The sequence below is a fragment of the Ceratotherium simum genome, chromosome 24 (assembly GCF_057802395.1).
Source record: "Ceratotherium simum simum isolate JZ-2026a chromosome 24, ASM5780239v1, whole genome shotgun sequence".
Taxonomy (NCBI): Eukaryota; Metazoa; Chordata; class Mammalia; order Perissodactyla; family Rhinocerotidae; genus Ceratotherium; species Ceratotherium simum.
Genome location: NC_141923.1, coordinates 4,262,407 through 4,275,736, shown reverse-complemented (window position 1 = coordinate 4,275,736; position 13,330 = coordinate 4,262,407). Strand labels below are relative to the sequence as shown.

The window sequence follows — 13,330 nt, the reverse complement described above, 5'->3', positions numbered from 1 at the left end:
GGGAAGAATTGACATTTTGACAGTGTTGTATCTTCCTGTCTATGAACATGGGATATCTCTCCATTTATTTAGTTCTTTGATTTTGTTCATAAGAGTTTTGTAGCTTTCCTCATATAGATCTTGTACATATTTTGTTATATTTATACCTAAGTGTTTCATTTTGGGGGATGCTAATGTAAATGGTGTTGTGTTTTTAATTTCAAATTCCACTTGTTCATAGCTGGCATTTAGGAATGCAGTTGACTTTTGTATATTAACCTTGTATCCTGCAACCTTGCTATAATTGCTTGTTAGTTTCAGGAGTCTTTTTTTTTTTTTTTGCTGAGGAAGCTTTGCCCTAAGCTAACATCCATTGCCATTCCTCCTCTTGTTTTTGCTTGAGGAAGATTAGCCCTGAGTTAACCTCTGTTAACTGATCTGGTGAATTTTCCTCCATTTTGTATGTGGGTCGCCACCACAGCATGGCTAACGAGGGGTGTAGGTCTGCACCCAGGATCCAAACCCATGAACCCAGGCTTCTGAAGCAGAGCGTGCCAAACTTAACCACTATGCACAGAGCTGGCCCCAGTTTCAGGAGTTTTTGTTGATTCTTTTGGATTTTCTACATAGATGGTCATGTCATCTGCAAACAAAGATTGTTTTATTTCTTCCTTCCCAATCTGTATACTTTTTATTTCCTTTTCTTGTCTTATTGCATTAGCTAGAACTTCCACTATGATGTTGAAAAGGAATGGTGAGAGGGAACATCCTTGCCTTGTACCTCATCTTAGTGGGAGAAGCATTCAGTTTTTCACCATTAAGTGTGATGTTAGCTGTTGGTTTTTTTTTGTTTTTGTTTTTGTTTTTTGGTGAGGAAGATTAGCCCTGAGCTAACATCTGTTGCCAATCCTCTTTTTACTGAGGAAGATTGGCCCTGGGGTAACATCCGTGCCCATCTTCCTCTACTTTATACGTGGGACGCCTGCCACAGCATGGCTTGATAAACGGTGTGTAGGTCTGTGCTGGGCATCCGAACCTGTGACTCCTGGGCCGCCGAAGCAGAGTGTGCAAACTTAACCACTATGCCACCGGGCCAGCCTCAACTGTTGGGTTTTTGTAGATATTCCTTTTTTTTTTTTTGTGAGGAAGATCAGCCCTGGGCTAACATCCGATGCTAATCCTCCTCTTTTTTTTTGGCTGAGGAAGATTGGCCCTGGGCTAACGTCCATGCCCATCTTCCTGTACTTTATATGGGATGCCGCCACAGCATGGCCTGACAAGTGGTGCATCAGTGTGCACCCAGGATCCGAACTCAGGCCACCAGCAGCGGAGTGCACGCACTTAACCGCTACGCCGTGGGGCCGGCCCTTTCATTCCTATTTATTGCTGAATAATATTCCATTGTAAGGATATACTGTATTTTGTTTATCCATTCATCAATTGATGGACAGTTGGGTTGTTTTTACTTTTTGGCTATTATGAATAGTAATATGAACATTTGTCTACAAGTTTTTGTGTAGACATATGTTTTCATTTCTCTTGGATATATGCCTATGAGTAGAATTGCTGGGTGATGTGATAACTCTATGTTTAACCTTTTTAGGAACTGCAAGACTTTTCCACAGTGGCTACATCATTTTGTTTTCTACCAGCAGTGTATGAGGGTTTCAGTTTTTCCACATCCTCCTTAACTCTCACCTGTCTTTTTGATTATAGCCATCCTAGTGAGTGTGAAGCGATATCTCACTGTGGTTTTGTTTTGCGTTTCCCTGATGATTAATGATGGTGAGCATCTTTTCATGTGTTTATTGGCCATTTGTATGTGTGCTTTGGAAAAATGTCAATTCAGATCCTTTGCCCATTTAAAAATTGTCTTTTTATTATTGAATTTTAAGAGTTCTTTATATATTCTAGGTACAAGTCCTTTGTTAGACATATGATTAGCAAACATTTTCTCCTTGGCTTGTCTTTTCACTTTCTTGATGGTGTCCTTTGGAGCACAAAAGTTTTTAGTTTTGATGAAGTCGAAGAGCTCATTCTGACTGCTGTTTATGAGCATGGATTCTAGTGGGCAGGTGTGGAAGCAGGAGAGCAGTTGTTAGAAGAACATTGCACTGGTCCAGGGGAGAGGTGTGATGGCTTCATCCCAGGCATGGCCACAGAGTTGGTGAGAAGGAGTCAGGTGTGAGATAGTGAGGAGATAGAGCTGATGGAACAAGGTGAGGGATGTTGTTAGGGGTGAGGGAGAGGGAGAAATCAGGGATGAATGCTAGGGTTTCAGCTTAAACAATTTTGAATCAAAATTTGATTATGCTGTCTGTTACCTGCTGCAGAATTGTGATAATTTTTAATCCCTGCTAGAGCCTGGTAAGTGAGCCCTACACTCCCTTCTTACTCATTTTGAAGTTGCTTTTGGTAGTAGTATCATTAATTGTGCTGAGGAGATAGTTCCAGGGACTCTGACCTTCTGTAATATCAATTAATACCTCCTAAGTCACCTCACATAAACATATAATCTAAGTTAGAATAGTGCGCCTGCTCTGCACTTCCTCTGACCCACTTCTAACCAGACTGCAGTCTCAAAGCCCCTCCTGTATAGAGATTGTGGAGCTGTCACTGAAGAGTATCAAGTCAAGTGAATGAATTTTTGAAATCTAAATGTCATAATTTGACATCTACTTTGAGGAAAAAGATTTTTAAAGGAGGAAATAATACTAGCTGACATTTGTGAAGTGCTTTGTACTTTCACTTGCTTCCTAGACGATCTCGTCAGCTAAAAGCAGAAATTAAAACATTTTGGCTGAGAAAATTTTGGTTAATGCATACAGTGTGTTCTCTACAGGTTTCCTATATAGTCATTAAAAATCATGTTCTAGGGAATATTTAATGACATGGCAAATGCTCATTATTTATTAAGTGAAAAACTGTGTATGTCCACACCATGTATCTGTAGCTATCTGTATATACAGTATATCTCTGTATGATAGGATCATGAGTGGCTTTTATTTACTTCTTTGTACTTTTCTATATTTCCAAATTTTTGATACTGAACATTTATAACTGTTGTAAAAAGAAAATTTAATTTTAAAAACGACATAAATTATGGAGCATCAGTGTGTTCGCGTGCACACTCATCAAAGAAACAAATCCTTTACTGCTCCTGTGCTGCCCTTAGGCTTGAAGATGGAAAGGAGATTGTTGAAATGGGAACAGTTTCCTCATCTATAAAATGGAGAGAACAATAGTGCCTACCTCATAGTTTTTTTGTGAGTAGTTATTGAGTTAGTGTGCTAAGAATGGTTTCTATTAAGTAACAGTGTTAGCTGTTACCATTATTGTTGTTGTTGTTTTGGCTTTTGTGTCCCATGTCCTTAAAATGATCTACATGGTTGCCCAAGGTGTCTGCCAGTGGCCGTTCTCTCTTGAGCTTGCCTCATGGCGATTTCATTCTCATTTGATTTCTGGGTCATGTGTCTTGCCCACCTCTCTGGAGTACTTGCACAAAGCAAGGATTGGGGAGCGTGGATATCTCTTAGCCCAGGCCGTCTTGCCCTTAAAAAGTTGTAAATTTATGAACTGTGCTGCTGTATGGACAGGACCAGTGTTCACCATCCAGATTTCTGTTGCACTAGGCATTTAAAACTGTGTGACCTTGGGCAAACTTCTGAACCTTCCAGAGCTTCAACTTCTGCTAAAAGAAAGTATATTAGTGTTCTTAACCATCACAGAGGGATATGATTATTATTATTTGCTTAATTTTAGGAAAATTCTCATAAGTTTTACCCTGCTTACTTCACTGTATTGGCTGTTGTGACTATCAAATGAAATAGGAATCAGAAAATGCTTGGAGGGCCGTCCCCATGGATTAGCGGTTAAGTGCGCGTGCTCTGCTACTGGCAGCCCGGGTTCGGATCCCGGGTGCGCACCGACGCGCCGCTTCTCCGGCCATGCTGAGGCCGCGTCCCACATACAGCAACTAGAAGGATGTGCAGCTATGACACACAACTATCTACTGGGGCTTTGGGGGGAAAAAAAAGGAGGAGGATTGGCAATGGATATTAGCTCAGAGCAGGTCTTCCTCAGCAAAAGGAGGAGGATTAGCATGGATGTTGGCTCAGGGCTGATCTTCGTCACCAAAAAAAAAGAAAATGCTTGGAAAACTGGATATGTTGTACTGATCTCGGAGTTATTATTCCAGCATTGAATTGGGGCTGTATTGGAGAAAAGACGATATTTTGCTGCTCTTCCATTCTTGTCACTCATTCCTTCCTTGCAAATTTTTCTTTTTCATAACTCATTCATTCATTCAGTAAATACTTACTGAGCACCTCTGTTGTGCCTGACCCTTTTCCAGGTGCCGGGGGCTAGAGAGGTGAGCGGGGCAGATGTGGGCTCTGGTCTTGTGGAGCTCGCAGACCAGTGGTGTTGGAGGGGGTCAGGCAGAGATGGCCAGTCAACAAAAAAGAAAGAGGATGTGTGGAGAAAGTAAAGCAGAGGGAGGGGATGTGAGAGAGTGCTCAGTGGGGGCAGGGAGGCCACTTTAGGGAGTGGGCAGGTAAGGCCTTTTGAGGAGGGGACATTTTAGCAGGGACCTACATGTTGAGAAGAATCAAAAGCTGAGTGACATCTGGAGAATGAGCATTCCAGGCAGAAGGAGCAGCCAATGCCGAGCCCCTGGGTGAGGAGGAGTTGGGTATATTTCCATAGAAGAGGGCTTAGAGGTCAGTCAGCCAACTCTAGACATTGGAAACCCACGGTTCAAAAATACTGTAAATCCGGCATCCCAAGAAGTTTCTTCTCTGGAGCTTTGAAAGTCTCCATAGACCTAAAGGGCTAAAATATCCCTCCAGGTCTAATCAGGTACAGAGCATCCACCTGCAGCTGTCGATTGTCTGTCAGAGATGTAACCGTGATAATGGAAAGGGCCCAGGACTGGAGAGAGAAGACCCAGAGTCAAGTCTCACCTGTGTGATCTTGGGCAAGTCTTGTGACCTGTGGCCCTCAGTACCTTCATCTAAAAGTTGGGGATGATGTCACCTATCTTTAAATGAGTGAGTGAGCACTTCACAGATTATAACGTGCTGTGTGAGGATTGAGTATTTTTATCGAGGGAAGCTTTGACTCCAAAGTGCCAAGCAGTATGGGTCTGAGTGTGGTACAGATGAGAGGGGCTGTATAGCTGTGGCTCTGAGTGCTGGGGAGGCTGAGGAGGCTGGGGGCATCCAGCTGTGGATCTGTTTCTCCACACAGTGAGTGTGTTTCTGTGTCTGGGACTGGTTCACTGTTGTCCTGCTAAAGAGTGTCTTTACTGTTTCACATTCCATCCATCCTGGCGGGCTTCCTTGGTCAGGATGTTTCCAGTGACACCTTTTCCACACTCTAATCCACTCCGCTCTCTCCCTCTTCTCATTGAGACCCACAGATTAGCACCTAATCACATGTGATTTTGTGTCTCTTCACTGTTTCTTTTGCCTCCCTGGCTAGATCATAAGCTACTTGGAGTAAGAACTGTTTTTAATATTCTTTCCACTCCTCCATAGTATTTATCACAAAATAAATTACAGGGGCCAGTGCATATTGAAGTACACTTTGACTTAAAATGCTCAAAAGTGATCTTAATGATATCTGGTTTACTTTCTCTGTTTAATTAATCTCCAGCTATAATTTTTCCTGGAAGTTCCTTGTTCCCACTATTAAACATGACTTCTCGTTGGCATAGCTAGGCACTGAAAGAATTATAAGTGTTTTGTTCCTTAGCCCCCAGGTTTCCTTGATGCCAAGTAAACATTTCAGTTTCCTGCCTGAAGATCATCTGTGGAAACCTTGGCCATGGCATCCATATCAGAGCCTGTTACCTTCAGAGAGTTCTGCCCTTTGTATTATCTCCTCAATGCCATTCCCACAAAGATCCAGAAGGGTTTCCGCTCTATCGTGGTCTACCTCACAGCCCTCGATACCAATGGGGACTACATTGCCGTGGGCAGCAGCATCGGCATGCTCTATCTGTACTGCCGGCACTTCAACCAGATGAAAAAATACAACTTTGAGGTGAGTCTTGCTCTTCTTTACGCCTTAGCGTGCATGAGCCGTGGCTCATTTTTAACATGGCTGTGAGTTCTAGGGTGGGATAGTTTACTTCTGATTTGCTAGAATATGGCCGTAGTACCTCACCCATACAATACTTTAAAACCATCTTTAAGTGAGGTGTAATATAACTAGAAAAGTTGATGTTTTTAACTTTTTTTCCTGCCTCCAAAAATCTAGCATCACTTTAAAGAACATTTTACTGTTTAACACTTAATAGAAAACGTTGGAAGTAGGTGTTTTTTTTAAATGTCATGTTTCTCAAAGTACCTTGACCGACTTACTTGAATAATCTCTAGTTATTCTGTTGAAATTATTGTGCAAAAAAAGATTAGTATCATTATTGGCTCGCTGCCAGAACATGTACCTCTTAAATAAGATCACTTTTGGAGAACACTGCCATTGGGATCCTGACCGACCTCTGTTCTGTGTTGGTTGACTTCGGCATGTCTGTGTGTTGTAGATGTTGGTAGGCACCAAGTATTGATGGACCATCTTTGAATTCACCAATTTATTCAGTGTCTGTGGTTTGTTAAGTACATGGCTTTTGTGAGAGACTCAAGGGTGACTGAGTTGTGGCTTCTACCTCATGGCCTCGTGGAGCTCTACTCTGTGGTTAGTGGGCTTTTACAGACTAAGACAAGGCTTTTGTGTTTAAGAGAAATGTTTATGAATATCTGTATTTTAATCATTATCAACTTATTAAATTTTTAATTTAAAAATTACTTTTTCTTATGCCTCTGTGCTCAATTTAAAATAACAAAAATGGTAGGCCGGCTCCGTGGCTTAGCGGTTAAGTGCGCGCGCTCCGCTACTGGCAGCCCGGGTTCAGATCCCAGGCACGCACCGACGCACCGCTTCTCCGGCCATGCTGAGGCCACGTCCCACATACAGCAACTGGAAGGATATGCAACTATGACATACAACTATCTACTGGGGCTTTGGGGGGAAAAAAAAGGAGGAGGATTGGCAATAGATGTTAGCTCAGAGCCGGTCTTCCTCAGCAAAAAAAGAGGAGGATTGGCAGATGTTAGCACAGGGCTGATCTCCTCACAAAAAAAAAAGTAAGTAAGTTAGAGTGGCTATTTTTGATAGCAAAGTAGTCTTCTGAGGAAAGAAATAACCAGGGATAAAGACAGACATTACATAATGATAAAAGGATCGTCTCACCAAGAAGACATGCAGTCCTAAATCTGTATGCACCGTAACAAGAGAGCTTCACAATACATGAAGCAAAAACTGACGTAACTGAAAGAAGAAATAGACAAGTCCACAACTATAGATGGAAACTTCAACAGCCCTCTCTCAGTAATAGAAGTAGTAGACAGAAAATCAACAAGGCTACACAAGAACTGAGCAGCACTATCAACCTCTGCTGTCTAATTGATGTTTACAGAGCATTCTACCCAGCAACAGCTGAATACACATTCTTCACAAGTGTACGTGGAACATTCACTAAGATAGACCATATTCTGGGTCATAGAACACACCATAACAAATTTAAATTAGACCAGGCTTTCCAGGCCCTTGTGCTTTACTTGGTTTTGTTTTTTTCACTTTTTTTTTTTTTGTTTTTTTTCACTTTTTAATTGAAGTATAATTTACCTAAAGTGCACAGATCTCAAGGGTACAAGTTGATGAATTTGTATGTGTGTATACATCCGTGTAATCACCCAGATCAAGATATAGAACATTTCCAGCAGCCCAGTAGACTCCCTTGTGCCGCCTCCCAATCAGTACTCCTCCCCAAGGGACTTCCTCTTCTGACTTCTAACACTACAGAGTCATTTTGCTATCCCCTTGGGTTTTAATTCACTCTTGGATAACCTTTGGCATTAAGGTTTAGCGTGCATTAGTGGAATTTGGACCCCTCACTCAGGTTGCAATTGCAGCCCAGTTCTCTTTTATAAAATGCATATGTTTCATTGATCACCATTTTATTGTCCTTTTTCTTTGAAGCTATATAACTATTTTTAAAATTTCAGCTACTAAACTCAAAAAAACTTAAAAAAACAAGAGTTTAGTGCTCCCCAGAATGAAACTACAAATTATACCCAACTGCCAGTTTTATAGTTTCACCCAGAATTAGTTTTCTGTTTATTATATGGTGAGTCCTATGAGCTTGGAAGAAACGTGATATGCTAAGACAGCCTCCACAGGAACAACCAGAGTTAGGGGGAATCTAGTACAAATAACTGGGCCCAGCAGACTAGAAAGAGACTCTGAAAAATCTCATGTGTACATTTCTAGCTGGTTTTCCCTTACTGAGAGACTGTAAAAAAATGTATTTTACTGGGGCCAAAATCCACACTTGGCAGCACTGAGTATCAAAAGCAATTTTGAGTACCCATTTGGTATAGAATACAAACATAATTGTAGAGTATCACAAAGGAAGTAGAAAAGAAAAATTCTGTTTTGGAATGAACACAGAATTTGGAGTTAGAATGTTAAGGTTTGAAAGCAAAGCTAAATATCTGTATGTAAAACACGTAGGAGAAGATCTGGAGGAATACCCACAAACTATTCATCATGCTTACTTAACTCTAGGTAGGGGTCGAGAATGGGATAGGGTAAGGGGAAGGGTATGAAGGGGAAGTTGTGGGGTTTTTTTCTGTTTTTTGTTTTTCACTTTAAATACTGTGGAATTATTAGAATTTTTTGCTAGTAAGAATGTATTCATATATTACTTATATAAACACAACACAAAGATTTGTTTTGAGCTTTGGCTGTCAGTCATTAGCTTTGTGATTCCAGAGACGAATAAAATATTTATGTTGTTTTTATTGTCATTTTCACCTTTAGAGCTGGCTGGGTCTTAGAATTGTTTGGTGCAATCCCCATGTTTTATAGATAAGAAACAGTAAGATTCCCACTCTAGGCCACAAAGCTGGTTGCCTAACCATTGTGCTCATTTCCTATGAGAGAAGGCAGAGCTTCCACAAGAGTCTGGATTTAGAGGACAATAGAAACCAGATTCAGGACCTCTTTGGAATTTCCAAGTAAAAATTGAAAGATGCATTAACTAGTTTAATTTAGGGAAAATCTAAGATTTTATGGGAAAGTAAATAAAAATAAAAGTTAGTTTACTCTCTAATAAATCCATGTATGACATGGATGAAAGATCATGTTTTTTAATTAAATTATGTTTCTAAAGAAGTTAAAGCAGACCTTTTATGTGGTAAATATAGCCTGGCATGTGTTTTCAAGAATAATGCTTTTGGAAACCTTCATTTCTGCACAAGTTAGTAGGAGAGGGCAGAGGGAGACACAAGAAAATCTCCCTAGCTAGTGCCAAAAACACTAAGAAAATGTGAGGAGCTGATAACAGAACAAAAATGTTATAAACTTGTTAAATATATGGGTGTGACATACATAAGAATAGACCAGAAAGATAACTTGATCTAAGTTTCTAATTTTCTGTTTTGAAATTAAGTATATGATCTCTCTCTTCTTAGCATTCAGCACGTTGTTGAAATGTCATGGATTTGTCTTTGCACCAGCAGCAGCAATGCTAGTTCTCATTTCAGCAACCTTTCCACACTTGCTCTCCCAGTGAACTCATTCAATAAGTATTTATTGAGTGCTTACTATGTGCCAGGCCCATTATAGGTCCTGGAGATGCAGTAGAGAACACAGCAGGCGAAATCCCTGCCCTCAGGGAGCTTAGAGTCTACTGGGAGAGCCAGGAAAATGAATAAGAGAAGTGCACACATACTCCAATGGGGAGAAGTGTGAGGGGAAGGTAACCCAGAGAGGGGGTGAGGAGTGCCAGCAGGGGTGGTTACACTTTTCAACAGGAAGTTCAGGGAGGACCTGACTGAGCAGGTGACAATTGAACAAAGACCTAAAGAGAGTGGACAGCATGCCATGCTGATGTATCTGGATAGAGTATTCCAGGGGAAGGAAGGAGAGGCCAGAGCATGGGGACATTCTGGGATGTTTTCCAGTTAGAAAATTCCTGCTTCAGAATGTTACAAATGTTTCGTTGACTTTTACCTGGTATATTTTTAAAAGTGATGGAGAACTGAGAGCTTTTGTCTTACCATATCAGCCAAAGGTGTGTTTGCTTAATGACTTTACTTGTCTTTCCCTGTGGAAGTAACCCTTTGATCAGTTGATTAGGATCCTGTGATCTAAATTCTGGTGTGTCAGTAGCATTACAATATAGGGTTTCGCTGGTGACCTTAGTATGGATTGCTTTAATTCATTAGTTGCTGGGAATTTAGCTTTCAAATTTTTTTTACACTGATTCATAGTAAAAAAAAAAAAAAAAAAAATTTATTAGATGTTCATTCTCCCTAAATTGACCTAAGTTCAATTTAATTTCGACAGGTTTTTTTTTTTTTTTTTTTTTTGTGAGTAAGATCAGCCCTGAGCTAACATCTGCCAATCCTCCTCTTTTTGCTGAGGAAGACTGGCCCTGGGCTAACATCCGTGCCTATCTTCCTCCACTTTATATGGGACGCCGCCACAGCATGGCTTGCCAAGCGGTGCATCGGTGCACGCCCGGGATCCGATCTGGCGAACCCCTGGGCCACCGCAGAGGAGCACGCGCACTTAACCACTTGTGCCACCAGGCCGGCCCTCGACAGTTTTTTTAATGGCAATTGACAGGCTGATTTTAAAATGTTTACGAAATGGTAATGGGTCAAGAATAGTCAAGATACGAATGGAAGAAGATGGGAGAAGATGCTCTACTGGGTAACAAGACGCTATAAAGCTTCAGTAATTAAGGCAGTGTGGTATTAGCATAAGAATAGATCAATAGATCATTGGAACAGAATAGAGAAGTCAGAAAACCCACAAGTATATGAACACTTTAGTTTATTGCAAAGGTGGCACTACAGAGCTTTTCCAGTAAGTGGTGTGGGACAGTTGGATATGCATATGGAGAAAAAAATGGAACTTGATCCCTACCTCACTTCATATGGTTATTTTGTCTCAGCACTTTAAAGGTATTTTACCGTTGTTGGGCCGGCCCCGTGGCTTGGCGGTTAGGTGCGCGCGCTCTGATGCTGGCGGCCCGGGTTCGGATCCCGGGAGCGCCCCAAGGCACCACTTCTCCGTCCAGCGCGAGGCCGGGTCCCACGTACAGCAACTAGAAGGATGTGAACCTATGACGTACAACTGTCTGCTGGGGCTTTGGGGGGAAAAAACTGAATAAATAAAATCTTAAAAAAAAAAAATAAATAAAGGTATTTTACCGTTGTCTCTTGACTGCTGAGACTTCTGCTGGTTGTCTAATTGTTTTCCTTTATAGATAACATGCTTAATCTCTCTCTTTACCATCTTCTCTAGTGATAGAGTTCCAGGCCTTAGGGACTTCCTTCAAGTCCAGTGGACAGACCCTACTCCAGTCTGCCCTCTGGAGTTGAGATTATTCCAGAAAAGCAGATGCCTTTGTTTAACTTTTAGATCTTTAAAAAGCTGTATAAACATTCAAACTTTAATTGGTGGTTCTTTGGTAGTAAAAGAAGGAAATAGTGAAACAATTCTTAAGAATTGAATGAATTCCTAACTTATTTGAGTCTTAAATATTTCTAAATATTTCAGATCTATTGGTTATTTGATATGCTAGCAGTTTCTACTGAAGGTTCATAAAAAAGAAGCTCATAAAAAACGCCTTGTCAGACTGCACAGTTCCCATGAACCTGCTCAGAAAGAGCACTGTTCCCCTGGTGCAGTTTTGTCTTGTGTATGAAGGGAAAGCTGCCTGCCAAGGAGCCTAAGAAGGTTGCTGAATGCTGTCCTAATGATGAAGTGTTTGTCCAGAAAACCGTTGCTGGCATCTTTCAAATCAAACTTTTTTTCCTTAAGTTTCTTGATTACTGGATTTCTGTTTAAGGAAGTTAAGTTGCCACAACAAGGCAACAAGAAGTGCCCCCTAGGAAGTTGGAAATCAGGGAAATAAAAGAGGTAAACGCACAATAGATGAGATCTGAGATGGACAAAGTCTCCTTAAAGAGACAGAAGTGGCTCCCAAGCCAGAATAAGACTGAACTGTTCCCATATCAAAAGAAAAGAGAATGTGACAGAAGGAAGAGCATTATAGTCTGCTGTGTAACTTGGGAAAACTAAAAATCAGGCTGAATTACCTGTGCAGCTGGGGTTGGGGGGATCCTTTGAGAACTGTGATGCCCTCCCTTGGTGTGGCTGGCTCTAATGCTTACCGTGGTTTGATCAGAAATTGCTCCATGCTTGCCAGGCGGCTTTTGGACTAAAACTTGCTGTCCGTGTACAGTGGCCAGTGGAGGGAGAATATACTGGTTGTAGCTACATGAGCGTTCTGGTTTGTATAATCGTTAATTTGTTGTAAAATAATAAATTGGCTTTTTGGCTTAAACTTCCACTTCTCGTGCGTTAGATGACCATGAGACAACCTCCCTGGGCTGAGCAACAAGATACCAAAAAGATTTGAGTATCTAGGTCAGGAAGGCCTAGGTTGAGGGCCACGCCCTTCGTGTGCTTATTCAACAATGCGAATCTGTGTGTTAGGCACAACTACACTTTTTAGTGTATAAGGTCATGCACATGTGGTAAAGCTATGGATAAAAGCAAGGGAGTAATTAATCCCAATTTCACAGGGCTTCAAAGGTGCTCTTGATGTTCCTTTTCCCAAGCTAGATGGGGACTCCGTGAATGCTCATTTTATAATAACTCTTTAAGCTGTTGTATATAGTCGTGTATATGTGATCTTATTTCGTTATTTTAAAAAATGAAAACAGAGAATACCATACGATGAGGCACTTAGTAGTCAGCTGACTGGCATCCTGAAGGCAGCAACCTTGCCTGCCCTCCCCTCTTGTGCACCTGTCAGAGCTGACTTGGTCCTTCCCATGACCCACCTGTGTGTGTGTGCAGTGCCGACAATGCTTGTTCCTAAATTTGTTGATGGGCCTTACTCCTTTTCCTAGACTGTGAGACCCTGAAAGCAGCAGCCTTGTTTATGTCCCCCACAACAAGCATAGTGCAGCCATCAGTCAGCACTTAACTGCTTAACCCTTCTTCCATGTCCATCTCGTTTGAAACTAGCAATTCTTTTGAGCAGGCTGTTTGATGTTGTTAAGGTCTGTCTCTATTTGTAGACTTGTATGAAAAACAGTACTAGATTGGTGTTTCAATGAAGTTAGTGCAGTAAAAATCTCATTTTTAAATAATGTGTTAAATGAAGGATTGGTTTTATGAAATAGAAATACCGCTTAGGGGCCAGCCTGGTGGCGTAGCGGTTAAGTGCACACGCTCTGCTGCGGTGGTCTGGGGTTCGCAG

The 13,330-nt window shown here is 41.3% G+C and overlaps 1 protein-coding gene across 5 annotated transcripts in view; it reads left to right on the top strand.

The window, feature by feature from the left end:
• Positions 1–13,330, top strand: part of TECPR2 (tectonin beta-propeller repeat containing 2) — a 104,253-nt gene that overhangs the window by 5,262 nt on the left and 85,661 nt on the right. For 3 of the 5 annotated variants that reach the window (XM_004434274.3, XM_087447911.1, XM_087447912.1), the window contains exon 2: positions 5,737–6,027. In XM_004434274.3, the coding sequence (XP_004434331.1) occupies positions 5,809–6,027 (219 nt within the window). In that variant the 5' untranslated portion in view covers positions 5,737–5,808. Of the gene's footprint in view, positions 1–4,581; positions 5,031–5,059; positions 6,028–13,330 lie in introns of those variants that run through there. The other 2 variants (XM_087447909.1, XM_087447910.1) reach the window with 2 other exon arrangements.